This window comes from Musca autumnalis, unplaced genomic scaffold, assembly GCF_047663935.1.
Source record: "Musca autumnalis isolate F117 unplaced genomic scaffold, ASM4766393v1 scaffold_5, whole genome shotgun sequence".
NCBI classification, from domain to species: Eukaryota; Metazoa; Arthropoda; class Insecta; order Diptera; family Muscidae; genus Musca; species Musca autumnalis.
Window position 1 is genome coordinate 29056912 of NW_027412088.1, and position 19762 is coordinate 29076673.

The 19762-nt window shown below is 34.3% G+C and overlaps 1 protein-coding gene across 2 annotated transcripts; it reads right to left on the bottom strand.

The window, feature by feature from the left end:
- Positions 1-895: 895 nt before the first annotated feature.
- On the bottom strand, positions 896-18045 carry LOC141405309 (nose resistant to fluoxetine protein 6-like). Of its 2 annotated transcripts, none has more exons than XM_073989510.1 (11): positions 17878-18045; positions 17376-17816; positions 11257-11403; positions 10755-11127; positions 10472-10637; positions 3451-3530; positions 3280-3393; positions 2524-2861; positions 2057-2187; positions 1095-1203; positions 896-1038 (listed from the first exon to the last, which is right to left on the bottom strand). In XM_073989510.1, the coding sequence occupies exons 1-11, from the start codon at positions 17954-17956 to the stop codon at positions 1025-1027; spliced, it is 1992 nt and encodes a 663-aa protein (XP_073845611.1). In that variant the 5' UTR covers positions 17957-18045; the 3' UTR covers positions 896-1024. The 2 variants fall into 2 exon arrangements, with proteins under 2 accessions (XP_073845611.1, XP_073845610.1); XM_073989509.1 differs by having other exon boundaries at positions 896-1043.
- Between the last annotated feature and the right edge of the window lie 1717 nt (positions 18046-19762).

The window sequence follows — 19762 nt, forward strand, 5'->3', positions numbered from 1 at the left end:
TTGTTTACTTTGCATTCGAGCCTATTCATGTGGAAATAAAAATTGAGTTTCATAGAAAAATACCCATTTTATCAATAATTAAATGCATTAAAATTTTAGCATTGTATTTAATAAACGTGCTTAAAGTCATTTTTGTTTAAATATTGCAAAATATGATGTTTTTATTAATATTTTTGCCCAATTCCCCATCAATTTATTTGCGAATTTTTTCACAAACATTTTTCCCTTTCCCTTTCGATTGTGATAGCTATTTTTCACAATTGGCGGATTTTTTCCCCTTCCGACCTTTTTCATGATAAGCCGAAGGGGGAAAGGGGAAAAATTCACGGGGAATTGCTGTTCATGATAAGGCTGGACATTTAATGCTATGTTCACATTTACGAAATCCACTCGATTTCAACTGTCAATTCCATAGCTCAAACGTCAAATGAAATCTCATCTGGATTTCATTTGACTTTTAACCTATGGATTTGACAGTTGAAATCGAGTGGATTTCGTAAATGTAAAACAAGCATAACTCGGTGAACACTGAGCCCATGTGGTGATCAGAGTGGCCGTAGATTTAGTGGCGGATATTTGCATATTCCTCGCGTTATCGCGGGTATTCGGCCACAGTGTATATGGCCGTCCTTTCTGCTACTCAAACATCAAAAGGGTTGGATAGATCTCTGAAACGGTGATTAGTGAAGTCTCTGACACTAGGCCAATTAGTTTTCCCATGATTGATAAAAGTGCGGCGTTCAGAGGGGATGAAATTAGCAGTCAATGATTAGTGATATCTTCTCTTATGAGGTGACAATACATTTTTTTTCGTTGAATGTTCGAAAGTATTCCCCCGGGAAAAGGGAAGTGGTATTTGTATTTATGTCTAATTTAACTAAAATACAAGTCAAAATTTCATAAATTATTAAAAAATCCTTAGCCGCTTTTAATTTAACAATATTTAATATCAAAAATTCAATTACTTTGCAGCAGTATTTTGTGGTATTTAATACCTTATTGAAGATGTGCTTATCATGACCTTTTATCCAGTTTTGACTTTTCTGAAAAGAAGACACAATTAGTTTTCTTTAATAAGAAATATTCTCACTTACTTTTCAGTTCGAATACGCTCAAAAATTCAGCTATTGGATATTCCAACATAATGGCTATGAAAAATGATGCTATGGCCCCTAAGAGGTAAGTCTTTAAAAGCAATTTGATCTATAAAGAAATTTGGATAAGAAAACGAAGATGGAAATAATAAATTATTTATATATATTATTAAAAAAGGCAAGATAATTTAGTAGAAACATATCCTAACTTAACTTACCATTTTATTTTATAACCCTTTCGGCCCCGAACTTTTTTCCTCGCATTAGTAGTTACTTTAAAAACATAGAATTAAAGTATAAGTCATAACTAAGACATAACATATGGTGTGTTCCTTTACTTTTGAAAATGGTAAAACCGGCAAAAGTAGTAAAAGTTGTAAACTGTTCCCATATGAATTGCATGGTGTCAGAAGTAAAGGAACGCTTTTCGAGTAAAAAGCGGTAAAACTTGAGGATTCTTGCACGTAAAGGAACAGAGCTATAAATTGGTGGGCGTTACCCCGCCTATTTCGGAAGATATAGTACATTTTATCTAAAACTTATTTGCTCATTATTTTGTGCAATTATGTACATATAAATGTTATAATCGTATAGAAGTATACCTCTGACCTTACTTTTGAAGAATCAAAACTAAAGTTCAACATAAAGCTCATACATTTTGATTTAGAAACGATTTAAATAATTTGGACTGTACACATCGATTTTTGACATGCCGTGATTTTCCAGACTTCACACTGAATAATGCATCGTAGTTCTGTTGATCGGGATACAACTGGCAATTTTTTATAATTTTTGCATTCTTAGGACTACAATTAGCCAAAGCAATGTGTTCTTTGAGGAAAAAATTCCGTTAGTTTTAAATAAAACGACGTTAAAATCGAAGTTGCTTATAAGCAACGTTGGGCCGAAAGGGATAAAAGACATATAGAAACATATCATGAATTAATAATATTTTGACTTACCAGAAAGATTTGGGAAACCCTTATAGGTTTATGTGAGCTACCAAGTATTGAAAATAGTATGGGAAAATGCCACAGATAGACCTGATATGATATTCTTGCTAAAGGGCGAAATATAGGCCAGGTGAGAAATCCTAAAAGGAAAATGTTTAATTGTTTTAAAACAAAATACACCATCGACACATTATTAAGCTGAGTACACATTGCCAGTTTTGAATGACAGCTTTGTTGGTGCTTGCAAATGTGGCCGTTGATTTTTGTCATTCATCATGCAACCACAAAATGTTTTGTGGTTGCTGGACGGTTGGACAGTTATCGATAATTGCGAAATATCGACATTCAAAACTGACAATGTGTACTGTACTTTAGGTATACATATACGGTTTCACAAAGAATCTTAAAGAGTTTTGTTGAATAAAAAATTAGCAATGATGTTCATTGTACCAACTTTCGTTCTATTTTTTACTTACCGCCACCATGACACATTTTGTATATAATAACAATTGAGGCCACAATTGCCAACGATATGGGTCTATGAGGTATTGCATACAAGGCAGTCCATATCGATGCTTCCACAAACAAGAGTTTTGAACCCAAATACCAAATGGCCAAAATAATCAACCATCCCAAGGGAATGAGAAATTTAATACGATTTCCAACTATCTGTTTACAACGATCATTTCGTAAATATTTCATATAGATTTCACCACAGATTAGGCCAATGAAGAAACCACTCAAATTGCAATAGGGACTCAGATAAACATATTCTCCGGTTTTAACATCTTTCAAATAAATATGACGATAATTTCTGCAAAAAAGAAATTAATTAAATCGAATTAATTGAATGTTTTGCATTAGAAAGTTGTAGCAAGAACAATTTTCAGAAATTTGATCTGTCACTCCTAGTCGAAGAAGACGAATGAAATGTGGAGCTCCGATTTGAAACCAGTTACTTGGATCTACTATGTTATTTTGACAAAAAAAATTTAAAAAAACACACGTTTTAAAGTTGGTGTAGTTAAAATTGATTTACTTTAGGGAAAGGCAGAGAAGACTAGTTTCGTCCAACGCCACGTGTTCTTTGTATTGAAACAAAAAACTCTTCCCCAATTTTATGACGACTCGAGCTCAAGAATGAATGTGACCGACGAATTGGTTTATTCAACAGAAACATTCAAAAACTCTCGTAGCTTTCCCATAGAGTATATCGTAGTTACAGTACTTACTCAATGTTACAGGTTCCTATAGATTGCAATTTCAGAATATAACTGATTATACTTGGTAGAAGCGCTCCAACAGATCCAATAACGGCATATATGGAATTTTTATGTTGGGGATATCTAAAAGACCAATATGATATTATTTATAATTATGAAAGGATTACATTTTATATCTACTTGGCGCATAGGATGAGCAAGGCAAGAAATATTGCATATAGCTGGAAATCAGCGGCTATATACCAAGTATGGACCCAACACTAGAAGTAAACCAGAATAAAATACATTTAACAAAAGGACGTGGATTCCATTAAGAAAGGGATTGTTTTGGGTTTATGTAGTCCTAATAAGAGAGTAATTATAGTAATTAAGAGAGTAATTATATACGGATTTATGGCCTAAGGGTAGGCTTTGAGAACGAGCTTATAGGGTAGTTTACACTATCTATCAATTTCATATGTCACGAAATAAAAACATTCCATATCTACCCACACAGGCAATGTGGAGACGTAATTTTATTACAATTTTGCTGGTGTAGATGCACAAAGTAAATGGCGTAAGGAAAATCCCCAATATTGCACATATTAGCGACTATATAATGATGGAAAATTTCATTTCATATGACATTTACATATAGTGTAAACTACCCCTAAGGAAGTCCTTCTAGACGATTTAGAGGGAGTCTTTTTAGAGGACTTACAAGAAGACTTTATAGACGACCTAAAGGGAGTCTCTATATAAACTTAAAGGGAATCTAGAAGGTTCTATAGTTTTGAAAGACACATTTAGGACGTCTTCTATTTATAGAAGATCACTTTTGGAGATCTTTTATGTATAAAATATCACTTTAGGAGATCTTCTATATGTAGAAAAGAGATTCCCTTTAGGAGGTCTTCTCTCTTTAGGAGATCACTTTAAGAGGTTTTCTGTCTAAAGATTATATCTTTGGGAGTTCTTCTGCCTGAGGAAGACACCTATAGGAGATCTTCGGTTTAAGAAGGAACCATTTAGGAGGTCTTCTATCTATCGAAGACACCTCTAGAAAATCTTCTTTCTTTTGAGGGCCCCATTAAAATATCTTCTATCAATATACAATTTTAGGTGGTCTTCTATGTGTAGAAGATCCTTTAGGTGGTGTTCTATGCATAAAAGATCCATTTAGAAGACATTCTATCTATTGAATGCCACTTCTTTCAGCTACTTAAAACACATTTAGGAGGTCTCCTATCTAAAGAATACCACTTAGGATGTATGTATTCTATGTATAGAAACCCACTTTATGGGGTCTTCGATGCACAGAATACCTGTTTAGAAGGCCTTCTATCTGAAGAAGACACATTTGGGAGGTATTCTATCTAAAGAATAGCTATTTAAAATAAAAAGACCCCCATATGAGGTCTTCTATGTATAGAATGTCCTTTTAGGAAGTTTCCATGTATAGATGATCAATTTAGGAGGTCGTCTATGTATAGAAGACCTCTTTAGGAAAGTATTCTACCTAATGAAGAAGCTTTCTATGCATGGAAGACCCAATTAAGAGATATTCTTTGTATGGAACACCCCCTGTACGTGATCTGCTAACTATAGAATAACCTATTAGGATTCTATAATAGTTCGTTTATGTATAAACGGATTTAACAAACCCACTGGGTTTCAAATACCAATTCCTTTTCGTATACGTCAAATAAATCCTCATTAAGAGGGTTAACCCTGCAAAACATAAACATGGCCTAAGACCCTTTTAGAAAGTCTTCCAGCAATAGAATATCCATTTAGGAGGTCTTTTATCTACAAAATGTCACTTTAGGAAGTATTTATTGTATAGAAGATCCATTAAGGAGGTCTTCTTTCCAAAGAACCTCCTTAGGGGTCGTCTATGTATGAAAGATCTCGTTATGGAGGTATTTTACCCAAAGAAGGCTCCTTGAGGAGGTTTTCTATGCATATAAGAACATAGAGATATTCGATCTGCAAAATACATCCTTTGGAAGATCTTGTATCTATAGAAGAAAGTCTTCCATGTATAGAATGCCCCTTTAGGAGATCGTCAATGTATTGAAGATATTCTACCTAAAGAAGACCGCTTGAGAAGGTCTTCTATGAACAAAAGACCCCGCGAGAAGATTAGCTATCTATAGAATACCCTTTCATATGAAAATCCTTTAGAAGATTTTCTATCTATTGAGGACCCCATTAAGATTTCGTCTGCCTATAGATCTCTATAAGAGGTATTCTCAAAGATGTAAATAAACAAGGTGGCAAAAGTCAATTGTGCAGAAGTTTCGATATATGGAGTAAACCTCTGTTGTTACGATATCAGCTTTGTTCCTTTACGTTAAAGTTTCTTAAAGTTTTACGATTTTTAACTCGAAAACCGTTCCTTAACCCCAAAATGTATAAAAACTTGAAGCAAAATTTAAGAGAGATTATGTCAAAATGGCTTTCTTTTTATTTATTGTTTACTACTTTCTACTCGACAAATTTTGTGGTGTAAAAAGTGGAAAATCTGTCAAACTGCTCATTTGACATTTATTTGACAATTAAGGCAAAAAAAGGAAAACAACGCCCACTGTTAAAGGAAAATAAAAACTTTAAACCAGTGAAATAAAAAATAAAAAAAACAGTGAAATTTCTTTTGTATATTTGTTGTTTTTTAAAGCAGTAATTTTTTTTTTGACATTGCTGCTAGATCAACTGTTTTCCGTTCCTTTATTTTTGCGCAAAGCTTGCTACGTAAGAGCAATTTTGAGTTTTTTCTTTTGCTAATTTTTCTATTAAAAAAGTAAAGGAACAAAGCTATCATAACAACATTCTGTTAAGTAGAGAATGTACGAAAACTGTAGCTTTGTTCAAGAACTAACAAGTTTTTAAAATTTTTACGACTTTTACACATTTTACCCGAAAACCCATTCCGTACACAAAAAAGTTGTAAAATGTTCACTTCTCCTTAAACAAAAATGACGCTGAATTACGCTCTCTTTAAAATCTTTTTACTCGACAAATTTGAGCGTGTAAAAAATAGTAACATGGATGCCGGCGTCTGATTGGCTGGTACCCCGACTTAGACATTTGTTCCAGCTTTTTTGACGTTTTTTTTTCATTTTTGCGTTCCCGAACTTTTTGAAAAAACTTTTGTGTGACAACAATTTTTCTCCCTTTCTCTCTGTTACGAGTTTTGCTATTAAAAAGTTCGGGAACAAAACTTGTTATTCCAAGGCCTACAGAAAGTCGGTCATTCAGAGTTCTGTTAACAACTTTTGACAACATATGGTCTGTTCCTTTACTTTTAAAAATGGTAACAGTGGCAAAAAATGGTAAAAGTGGTGAACTGGTCTCATATAAATTGTATGCTTTTTAAAGTAAAGGAACACTTTGCAGGTTAAAAATGGTAAGAAATGGTAACCTCAGGCACGTAAAGTAACAGAGCTATACATAATAGATTGTTCATTATTGTGATTTGATTTCCTTTGGATTTTATGTCACAATAATGTATTTGACAGCAAACCATGGCACAGTAATACAGGTACAGCGGCAAAAACAGCTGGTTATCACACTAGTTGTCAAAATTCATAATTGTAAATAAAAATACCTACAAAATATTAACAAGCAATTCACAATAATACATTTGACGTTTGGTATGATTTAATGTAACACCTTCTTATTCCACCATGCAGCAATCTAAATAGTCAGGGCTAACTAGATTGGGCTGTGTCCAACTGTATAGACTGTAGCTCTGTTCCAGAACTACAAAGTTTGTACAATTTTTACCACTTTTAAACATTTTGCGTTCCCGTACACAAAATTTATATAAAAATCGTTTACGACTTTTACAACTTCTTTTACGACCTTCTGTAGGCCTTGATTGGAATCATGGTGTAAGAATGAAATTCGCCTTGATTGGAATATTGACAAGAAACAAATTTAAACTCACATTTGAAAGCATTCATTTTTGATTTTTTATCAAATAAAAGTTAAAATTAACCACAAATCACGACGTTTATGTTTTTATGGAGATAAATGGGAAACAAAAACGATTAACATTGCTGTTGTTGTTAAAATTGCATTAACATTAGGTCTGTACGATAACCCAAAAGTTTGTACAAATTTGTAAAAACTTTTACAAAATGCTGTTCGATGACAAACTTGTAAAGTAAAAGAGAGCGAATTTGGAGAGAATATTGGAGAGTTTTGGAGACTTTTGTTACTGAAAACTTACAAGTTTTTGCAAGCAAAATTTTCCTTGTAAGAATTTGCAAGTTTGATGAGCTGATTTAAATTCGAATGTTTTGTGGCGAACTTTGCAATTCTTGGCAAAAACATGAACAAACATTTGGTTATTAAAATAATTGCAAGATAAAAAAGAGAAGAGATAACTAAATAAATTATGGAAAACGACTTATTTTGTAAAATAACTTATTTTGTAGTTTGTGATGATTGTTTTATTTCTAAGGTATCAAATCCCAGCAAAAAGCGGCGCATCCATGTAGTAGGAGGAACACTAAATGGACGGCCAGCCGTTAATTTATGATATGGAAAGAGAATTATTTTTGTAGCAATGGATAACACTGGTCAACACGACTTTTGTTTCAACCGAAGTTGTTGTTTCTAAATGAAATCGGCGAGCTATTTTTAAATCTGGTCACGGTTTTTTTCCATCAGCTCTTGACGATTTTTAGGTTATGGGCGAATCGTGGGCGCTATGAACTTTATATTATATATTTGAATACAGGACTATATAGTAGACACCCTGAGCATATCCGGAATGCAATATGAAGCTCCTATGACTTCCCTCGATGACGTAATTACAGCTTAAAATACCCAAAATATGCAATTTTTACAAGATGCATCGTTGTTTTCTTTATTTTTTGATATATATTCGCCATAATTATTTCAAAAAACGTTTTGTATCGAGCGTATAACATCTTCTTAATATATTAGTGTCGAAAAACCCGCAAAAAATATTTGTTTGTATCCGAAAATAACGAAATTCTGGGTAAAACTCGTAAAAATCGATTTTGAGCTATATCTGAAGAACAAGAGCTGATGGAGAAAAACCGTGACCAGATTTGAAAATAGCTCGCCGATTTCATTTAGAAACAACAACAACATCGGTTGAAACATTCAACTTCTTCAATTTTGTTGAGCAGTGTAATCAAATAATTTTCGTAAACAACCCTCGATTGTTAAATTAAATCTTATTTGCCAAACTTCCTGTTTGTCAAATCAGCTGACTTCTTGCAAGTTTTTGCTAATTGTTGTTCGATAACATTCTGTAAATTTGTAGTTTCGAGAAAGTAAAATTAGTGGAGTAACTTCTCTCCACTAATTTTGGAACTACTTTTTACTTGCGAAGTTATCGTACAGACCTATTGATGCTATCTATTCTGCTGTCTTTCCAGTAAATTGGTTAGCCATCTATAACCAAAATTTGGAACTATTATCAAATGTTTTTGGAAAATGAGTATGAGCCCTTGAGGATGCCTTCTATGTGTAGAAGATCCTTTTGGGAGGACTTCTATGTATATCTTCTCATATAGAATCCCTTTTTTGAATGTCATCTATGTATAGCAGTCGCCATTGGAAGGTTTAGTATGTATCGAAGACCCCGTTAATAGCCTGTTTAGACTAGTCATTTTAAATCGACTCGATTTCTAAATCCAACTTTCAAATCCTAGTTGTTTAGACTAGTCTAAAATGAGCTCTGTTCCTTTACGTGCAGGAATATTAAAGTTTTACCAATTTTTACTCGAAAAGCGTTCCTTTACTTTAGACACCGTACAATTCATATAGGAGCAAGTTACAACTTTTACTACTTTTGCCGGTTTTACTATTTTCAAAAGTAAAGGAACAGACCAATGATATAAGATGTCAGTCAGCTGATCTTTGTTTACGTACACATACGCGAATTGCGCAAAAAGAATTGCTTGAAAATTAAAATAGGAATGGAATACTGCAAAAAATTATCTGACAAATTGATATTAAATATGTTGTTTACAATTTATATTAAATTTATTTTTTATTTTTATTTAATATTTTTTCTATTTTTCAGATTCTGTTTGTTTTTGTGTGTTTGTAAACACAAACACTGTTTACAGTTATTAGAAAAATGTAAACAATAGGGTTATGACTTTTTTAAAACCTCACATCCCTGTGTCCTATTTTGATGAGCTTTTGCATAAGATTAGATAAAATCTTAATTACAAGGTGATTCGATAGAAAAAAGCTCACGCAGAAAAAGTTTTTAAAGTTTTTATAGATGAGCTTTTTGGAAAAAAATTTGGAGTCACTTTAAGCACATAAATAACTCAAAACAATCGTTAAAGCCCACGACATATCCAGAATGACATAAGCTTTTGTTTCTCATCAATTTTATCGTCATATTATTACATATATATCATTTTATATCATATATAGCTTTATTCCATGTATCACATAAATTGAAAGTGTTTTGTGCGGGACCTTTTTCAATATTTAAATAGAATAAAAATTATTTTAGTCATTTTTCAATATTTAAATGGAATAAACATTATTTTAGTCATTAAGAGGCAAAATGCCACTTATTCGTGTAACAGGAAAAAAATTTTGAGCAAATTTTTAATAGGCAAAAGTTCATTCACTCTCGCTACAGGAAATCATTTTTGAGAAAAAAAGGTCAAAAAGTCATAACCCTAGTAAATAAACGAGACATGAACATAGTTGCCAATATTGGTACAGGCTGGAATAGTTGCATTTTTAGGAGCAAAAAGCAGTGTTGTATATCAAAATATTTCGATTTAAAGTTTGATTTAAAACAAATCCAAGTTTTGAGTTGATTTAATTTTGTATGGTAAATCAGGGTGGATTAAGCACTTAAATCGAGATAATGGCCTTAATCAACGTATAAGGGTATAGTCTAAACGGGCTATAAGAAGCCTTCCATCAATATAAAATCCCTTTAGGGGATTTTCTGTATACAGATCACCCCTTTATAAGGTCTTGTATCTAGAAAGTACCTTTTAGGAGGTCGTTTTGTATTAATAATACCCTTTAGGAGCCCTTTTATCTAAAGAATACCACTTTACGAGGTCTCCCATATTTGTTAATTGCATTAAAGAGACATGAACACAATAATGGTATATAAATATGTCGATAGGAATGTGATTTTACTCGTTGATATTCGGATATCCCTTGCAATATGGAATTTATGATTCGAAATACTTACACAATTATTTATACCTAAATTAGCTGTCATGAAGAGATTTGACCACCACTCACTGCGACATAGAATAACATTTGGTTCCATAATGTGCCTCCAGAAAGGAGCAGTCTGAAGATATAACAAAATATTTGATGAGAACAAAATCAGCAACAATAAAGATGGAATATATCTGCAAAGAATACGATCAAAAATATTAAGTTTCGCACAGGGCGGACTCGGAGTCATTCGAATCCCAACTGGACAATTTTTTTTATAATTTTTTCTTTATGAATAGAGGTTAACCTACCTTAAATATCTTGAGATCAAGAGACGCACATAAACCCTAAAGCACTGCCTGAGACTACTTTGTGGTGTAACATATTCACCTTTGGTAAATTTCAAATACAACATAAGACCACTTAGCATAAAGAATAGCTCAATGCTTACAAGCATATGAGTGAGAGTAAGCATAAGCGTACTCGAATACTGTTGCTCGAAATAGTCAGGATTTTCTACTGGCATAAATTGTGTATAAATTAAATGTTCAATAACAATGACAATTGAGAGTAGGGTACGAAAACCATCCACAAATTGTAGATCTTTACCCATGGCACTCGCATTGGGTGCAATCAGGCGACGATAGTTGCGATAAATGGAAAATGAACAGAGGTATTTGTGGGCTGTAAAATGAAATCAAGAATGTAAATTAAAAAAAAATAAAATTATAATAAACAATAAAAAAAATTAAATAAAAATATTAAAATTTAAAATCGTAACATACGAATACCAACAGTTATTAGTATAATTACCTGAATTTCCATGTTGTTTGTCGTAAAAACAGGGAGATCGCTTGGGTTCATTTTGAGTTGATTTCAAGTAGGCATCAAAAATTGTTGAAAATAAATTCAGGATGACAATGCACATCAAAACGAATATTGAAATATAATACGAAGAACCTATGGAAGATTAGAAACAAATAACTTTACTTTTGATACAATTTTTGTAATTTTGTGTGGAAGATCATTCATGAGGTCACAACAATTATTTCGATGAGGATATAATAAAAGTTAAATTATATATTCGTTTGTATCCCATGTTTTCCTGCAGATATGTGATATTTATCTGTAGATCTCCTTTGCTTATAAACCTACGTTTTAGAACGTTATCTCTCTATAGATACAACCTTTTAAGTTCTTCTATAAACAGAAGATCCTTTTATGTGGTGTTTCATCTATAGAAGACCATTTTTGAAGGACTTTCTATCTATGGAAGATCACCTTACGAAGTCTTCGATCTATATAAGACCGTTTTAGTGGGCCTCTTTCTATAGAAGACCACTTTAAGAGTTCTTCTGTCTGTTGAAACTTTCTTAATGAGGTCTTCTATCCATAGAAGGTTTTCGGAAGGTTCTCTGTACAGGAGACCCTTTAGGGAGTCTTCTATCTATAAAAGTGTCCTTTAGAATATCTTCTATCTATAGAAAGCTCTTAAAGGAGGTCTTAAATCTAACGAATTCCAATTTATGAGGTCTTCAATGTATAAATTCCTTTAGGAGGTCTTCTATTTATACGAGACTCCTTAAACAAGTTTTATATAAATATAGGAAATACATTTTTAAAAGGCCTTCTATGTACGGAATACCATTTAAGAACATCCACTTTCTATTGAATACCCCTTTATGAGGTCTCCTATCTACAGGAAACTCTTTAAGCGATCCTTTATCTTTAGAAGATTTTTTGGGGCGTATTTTAATATTAGAAGACCTCTTTAGGAAATACTTTTTCTTAAGAAGACTAATTTTGGTCTTCTATACTGTGGTCTATCTCCCCTTTAGGATCTCTTCTCTATATATAGAAGACTGTTTTTGTGGGTCTTAAAGGCCAGGGGTTCAATTCTGTTTATAAAGGAAATAAATGTCAAATGAAAAGTGTTATAACGGAAATATTTTTCATTTCAAATTTTCATAGAACAGGAATCCTGGAGCAGGGTACATAAGCTGCCTCGCCTGCTTGCCTTGCTTGCTTCTGATAAAATAAGTTCCAATTTATATTAGGCGAGTTTACTTGCGGCAATTGTCAGTTTGTAGGTGAGAGAGGGGGCTGAGAGGCAAAGGGTTACCATATGCCTCACCTCTCTCTCCTTCAAACTGACAATTGCCGCAAGTAAACTCGCCTAATGTAAATTGGGACTAATAAAAAGAAAAGGGGAACCTAGTTTGAAAATTGGCTCGGCCTTCTTTATTATTTTATCAGAAGCAAGCAAGGTAAAGCCATGTTTATATTATAGTGCTTTGCAGGGTTAACCTTCTTTATAAGGATTTATTTGAAATATAAGCAATGTAATTGACATTTGAAACCCAGTGGGTTTGTTAAATCCGGTTATATGTAAACATACTATAAGTAGCCTCGTCGCCTGGCTTTCCTGCCTTGCTTCATTTCTGACGTAATAAAAGAATAAAGAAGAAAAGAGCAAACTAGTTCGAAATTGATTCAGCCTTCTTTATTCTTTTATTTGTATTGTGTCAAAAAAGAAGCAAGGCAAAAGAACCAGGTGACGAAGTTGCTTATGTACCCATGCCTATATATCTATAGCTGACACCTTTTAGTGGACTACTATCTATAGAAGACCTCTTTACGAAGTCATCTATTTATAGGGGTCTTCTTTATCTATAAAATAACATTTGGGGAGGACTTCTATATTTAAAAGGCTGCCTGTGAAGTCCCTTTAAGAAATATTTAATCTATAGAAGACCATTTAAGAAGTTCTTCTAATAGGCCGTTTACATATAACCGGGTTAACCCAGTGGGTCTGGGTTTCAAATGTCATTTCCATTGTGTATACTTCAAATAAATCCTCATAAAGAAGGTTAACCCTGCAAAAAACTATAATATAAACGCCGTATAAAGAACGTTTTCTATTTAAAAAAGAAATCTTGAGGAGGTCTTCTATTTACAGAAGTTTGAGAGTTATTCTGTCTATTGAAAATTCCTTTAGAGTACACCCTTAGGAGGTATTTAGTCTATAGACTCTTGTAGGATACCTTCTATTTATAGAACGCCCCTTTATGAAGTCTTCAATCTTTAGAAGAACGCTTTGGAAAGTTGTCTATCTAAAGAATACCCCAATCGGAGTTTCTTTTAATCTATACGGAATCCCTTTAGGAGATCTTCTACCTAATGGAGATCCCTTAATGATGTATGTATTACAGTAGGAGGTATTTAATCTATAGAAGAGCCTTCCAGAAGTACACTTCTATTCATAGAATACTCTTGTAGGATACCTCCTACTTATAGAAAGCCCCTTTACGAAGTCTTCAATCTTTAGAAGACCCCTTTGGGATGTTGTCTATCTAAAGAAACTCCTAATCGGAGTTTTTAAATCTGTACGGGATCCCTTTAGGAGATCTTCTATCTAATGGAGATCCCTTAATGATGTATTCTATTGACATATGACCCTTTAGGGAGTCTTCTATCTGCAGAAGATGTCGTTAGAAAATCTTCTATCTTTAGAATTTTCGTTTAGGTTACCCTCTCTATAGAATACCACGTTGGGAGGTCTTACATATACAGAAGACCCTTTTAGGATAGCTTTTAGCTATAGAAGACTTCTTCTATTATGAAGATCCCTTTAGGAGGACTTTCATCCACAGAAGACAACCTTCTATACTTATGAGGTCTTCCATGTATAGAATACCCCTTTAGGAGGTATTCAATTTTTAGAAGACCCCTTTGAAAAGTCTTCATCTAATGTTGATACCTTTAGGAGGTAATAAATCTACTGAATAACCTTTTCGGAGGTCTTCTATCTAGAGAAGACCCCTTTAGGAGGTCTTTTGTTCATAGAAAACCGCTTTCGGAGGTCTCAAATCTTTAGAAGAACCCATTTCGAGGCCTTCTACGAAAAAATACTAATTTTGGAGGTTTTCTATCTATAAAATACCATTTTAGGGGGTTTTTTCTAGGAAGTCTTATATCTACAGAAGTCCTCTCTAGAAAGTCTTTTATCTGCAAAATACCCCGTTAGGATGTCTTCTACCTATAGAAGACCCCTTTAGGATGCCTTCAATCTATTGAAAGCAACTTTCGGTGGACTTATATTTATAGAAGTCCCCTTTAGGAGGCATTTAATTTATAGAAAACCCTCTTCGGAAGTCTTAAATCTTTAGAAGACCCCTGGAGGCCTTTTATCTATAAAATACTCCTTTTGGAGGTCTTCTATCTATAGACGACACCTTTAGAAGGTCTTCCATCCACAGAAAACTTTTCTAGGAAGTCTTCTATCTACAGAAGACATCTGTAGAAAGTCGTCTATCTGTAGAATTCCCCTTTAGGATATCTTCTACCTTTAGAAGACCCCTTTAGAGGGCCTTCTATCTATAGAAAGCTACTTTCGGAGGACTTATATTAATAGAAGATCCATTTAGGAGACTTTCTATTTATAGAAAACCGCTTTCGGAGGTCTTAAGTCTTTAGAAGACCTCTTTTGGAGGCCTTCTACCTATAAAATACCACTCTTGAAGGTCTTCTATCTATAGAAGTCCTAATAGGGGGTCTTCTATCTATAGAAAAGTTCTCTAGGAAGTCTTCTATCTACAGAAGACCTCTCTAGGAAGTGTTCTATCTGAAAAATTCCTCTTTAGTATATTTTCTACTTATAGAATACCCCTTTAGGTGGCCTTCCCTCTATAGAAAGCCCCCTTTCGGAGGACTTCTATTTATTGAAGATAACTTTAGGAGATCTTTTATCCACCTTTTGGAGGTCTTCTGTGTATAGATGGTCCCTTTAGAAGGTCTTCTGTTCATAGAAAATCACTTTAGGAGGCCTTTTATCTATAGAAGATCCCTTTTAGTTTGTCTTCTGTTAATAGAAGACTCCTTTTAGGAGGTCATCTGTTTGTAGGAGGTCTTCTATCTATAGAAGGTCCCTTTAGGAGGCCTTCTATCTATAGAAAGCCCCTTTCGGAGAACTTGTATTTATAGAAGATCCCTTAAGGACGTCTTTTATCCACAGAAGACAACCTTTCGGATGTCTTCTATGTGTAGATGACCCCTTTAGCAGGTCTTCTGTTTATAGATAACCACTTATGAAGGTCTTCTATCTATAGAAGACCACTCTTGGAGGACTTTTATCTATAGAAGACCCCTTTTAGGAGGTCTTCTGTTTTTAGGGGACCCCTTTAGGAAGTACCCAATGACAGTCATCTATTATGAAGATCCCTTTAGGAGGTATTCTATAAACTGAAGACAACAGTGTATCTGTAGATGACCCCTTTGGAGGTCTACCATGTATAGAAGACCCATTTAGTCTTCATCTATTGAAGACACCTTTAGGAGCTAAACAATCAGAGGTCTTCTATCTATAGAAGACTCTTAGGATGTGTTCTGTCTATAGAAATCCCCTTTCGGAGGACTTGTATTTATAGAAGATCCATTTAGGAGGTCTTTTATCACATAAGACAACCTTTCGGATGTCTTCTATGTACAGATGACCCCTTTAACAGGTCCTCTGTTTATAAAGAACCACTTATGGAGGTCTTCTATCTATAGAAGACCCCTCTTGGAGGACTTTTATCTATAGAAAACCCCTTTTAGGAGGTCTTCTGTTTTTAAGGGACCCCTTTAGGAAGTATCCAATGACAGTCTTCCATTATGAAGATCCCTTTAGGAGGTCTTCTATAAACAGAAGACAACAGTGTATCTATAGAAGACCCCTTTGGAGGTCTTCCATGTATAGAAGACAAATTTGGAAAGCCTTTGTCTACTGAAGATACCTTTAGGAGGTAATCAATTGGAGGTCTTCTATGTATAGAAAGTCCCTTTAGGAGGCCTTCTGTCTATAGAAAGCCCCTTTCGAAGGACTTATATTTATAGAAGATCCCTTTAGAATGTCTTTTATCTACAGAAGTCAACCTTTCGGATGTCTTCTATGTATAGATGACCCCTTTAGCAGGTCTTCTGTTTATAGAAAACCACTTAAGTAGGTCTTCGATCTATAGAAGACCCCTCTTGGAGGACTTTTATCTATAGAAGATCCCTTTTAGGAGGTCTTCTGTTTTAAGGGGACCCCTTTAGGAAGTATCCAATGACAGCCTTCTATTATGAAGATCCCTTTAGGAGGTCTTCTATAAACAGAAGACAACAGTGTATCTATAGAAGACCCATTCTTCTATCTATAGAAGACTCCTTTAGGAGGCCTTCTATCTACAGAGCACTTCTATTTGTAGAAGATCCCTTTAGCAGATCTTTTATCCACAGAAGACAACCTTTCGGATGTCTTCTATGTATAGGTGATCCCTTTAGGAGGTTTTATAGAAAGCCACTTTAAGAGGTCTACCATGTATAGAAGACCCATTTGGAAAGTCTTCATCTATTGAATACACCTTTAGTAGATAAACAATCTGAGTTCTTCTATCTATAGAAGACCCCTTTAGGAGGTCTTCTATCTATAGAAGTCCTTTGAGTTTTTGTTAGTAGGAGACCACTTTAGGAGGACTTCTAACTATAAAATACCCCTTTTAGAAGGCCTTTTATCTATAGAAGACCCCTTTTATGAGGCTCTTTATCTATAGATGACCCTTTTAAGGAGGCTTTTTTTGAAACCCCCTTTCGGAGTACTTTTATCTATTGAGGACCACTTTAGGTGATCTTCTAACTACAGAAGACAACCTTTCGAAGGTCTTTTACCTTTCGAAGATCTTCTATGTATAGAAGACCACTTTCGGAGGACTACATATGTTTATAAAATACGCTTTTAGGTACTTTTCTTTATATAGAAACTCCCTTTATGGGATCTTGTATCTATAAAAGTGTTCCATGTATAGAAGAAGATCCACTTCACATTCTAAAATCAGCTAGCCTATAAAGATTTTCTTCAGCTCAAAAAAAAAAAACGACTCCTTATTGATTTGTTACAAATTTCACAGTCTTACCTTTCGCAATTGGCTCTTGTGGATTATCACAGTATGTCACAAAAGTCTTTACACTTAGATTATATTTTCCCCGAAACTCTTCAGCAATGCATTGATGTAGTTTGTCTTCATTCTTCGCTAGGGTTTGTTGGTCTCTAGAAATTTTATGAAGCTTTTGGGCCATTCGAACATTTTCATTCCATAAATAATTGGCACTTTTGTTCTGATCCACCGGAGGAGACACATTCTTGCATTGCGTTGTACAAATTCCGCGATACAGCTGATCGTGACGATAATGATAACGATAAGAATTTGTAAAATTCCAAATATTATGCCATAATTCCGAATTGTTATCCTCCTGAATTTCCACATAAGTCATACAATATGAAGCCGATATTTGTTGTAGGCAACTATTGTAATCCGCGGTATCATATAAAGCTGGCATTTGTTTATAAGAAAAGTCTACAAAAAGAAAAATTCCAATAAATATGGGAATATGAATCAAAGAAACCTCATCTCTTACCCTCAGTATATCCATTGACTATCGTATTTGTAGAGCCCATCAAAATAATACAAAGTACGATATTTTTCACACCTAACATTGTTGTGCTATGTTCAATATATTCGTAATGTAGTACTTCCGCCAATGTCCGCAATGCTACTAACTGTCTGTACGAACAGTCGGCAATAATTGTTCGATGCGTTTAGTTAACCACTTTGCATGTCGAATTGAAAGAAAGCAAACAAACTAACTACAAATCTAATGATTCAAAATAACAACAATTTGTTAATTATTTAAACTCATCTTAACAGGCAGCGCTTTAAGTCCATTAAATATGCGACGGTAAAAAATCAAATAATTGCAACTGAACAAAATCGAAAGCGAATCATTGAAAAAACATCTCTTCAAAATATGTCAACAAATTGCCCGGCGTAATTCGAAGACGATTGACCAAAAAGGGTAATCGATAATAAAAATTGTGTTTAAATATAATAATAAAATAAGTTGTACTTAATACCCAGCAAACGAAATGGAATTGGAACGACATCACAACAACACTGAAAGGTGACGCACTGTATTATTTCTACCTCAGAAATAGACATGAATTTTACTATGGGTTTATGGGCTAAATTCAGGCAGAGGGAAAAATAACAACTCTGACAAATCCTTAAGTTGTGCCAACAATCTTATCTGGGACCATGGCCCGATTAAAGAAGTCAACGAGTTATTGAGAACGATACCCGTTCGGTGCCTTCTCAAAAATAATTCCAATTTTCTGTCTGTCTGTCTGTCTGGCGCCATAAATCTCTCGAGGTGTTTGGTCCAAACTTTGCATCTCGTAATATTTTGTTCAAAATTGAATCGATTTCGAAGATGTGTCATATCGGTCAACTCCTTTGAGTAACTCCCACACAAAAGTTCAATATTTTTCGCTAAAATGCTGCCTACGATAACTCTCGAACAGATCAACTGATATGGTCCAAACTATGTACATCGAAAGGGTGTTTTTTTAAGCCCGATAGAAATTGAAATTGTAAAAATTAACACAAAAAATTAAATTCCAATCAAAATTTTTTTTTATTCGAAAGATCAATACGTGACATTAACATTTGAAAATGATTTCGGGCATATGGGCACCGCGGCTGTTCTTGACGAAGTGCATTCTGGACGTCCAATTTTTGGCCACTTTTTCGAGCACTGCTGGCCGTATGTCACGAATAACACGAACAATGCTGGCCTCCAAGGCATCAATTGTTGCTGGTTTATCAGCATAAACCAGTGACTTCACGTAGCCCCTCAGGAAATAATCGAGAGGTGTCAAATCCCACGACCTTGGAGGCCAATTGACAGGTCCACTTCTCGAAATCAACTTATCGCCAAATTTTGATTTCAATAAGTCGATGGTTGCGTTCGCCGTATGGCACGTAGCGCCATCCTGTTGAAACCACATCTCCTCCGGATCAATGTCATCCATATTTTCAAACAAAAAATCATTGATCATGGTGCGGTAACGATCTCCATTGACAATAACGCGAGCTCCGGCCTCATTTTTGAAAAAAAAAGGTGCGATGATGCCACCAGCGTGAAAACCGCACCATACGGTGCATTTTTCTGGATGTAATGGAGTCTGTAGGGTCTCTTGTGGATTGGTCTCACTCCATATGCGGCAATTTTGCTTATTAACAAACCCGTTAAGCCAAAAATGCGCCTCATCGCTGAACACAATTTTGCGTCTATAAGTTGCGCGAATCGACGACTGATTTTCAAAGTAAATTTGGATAATTTCGTAGCGTTGTTCAAGCGTCAGTCTATTCATGATGATTTGTCAGAGTATACTGAAACAAATAAAAAAAAAGTTTCATCAAAATTAAATTTTTTGTGTTACTTTTTACAATTTAAAGTTCTA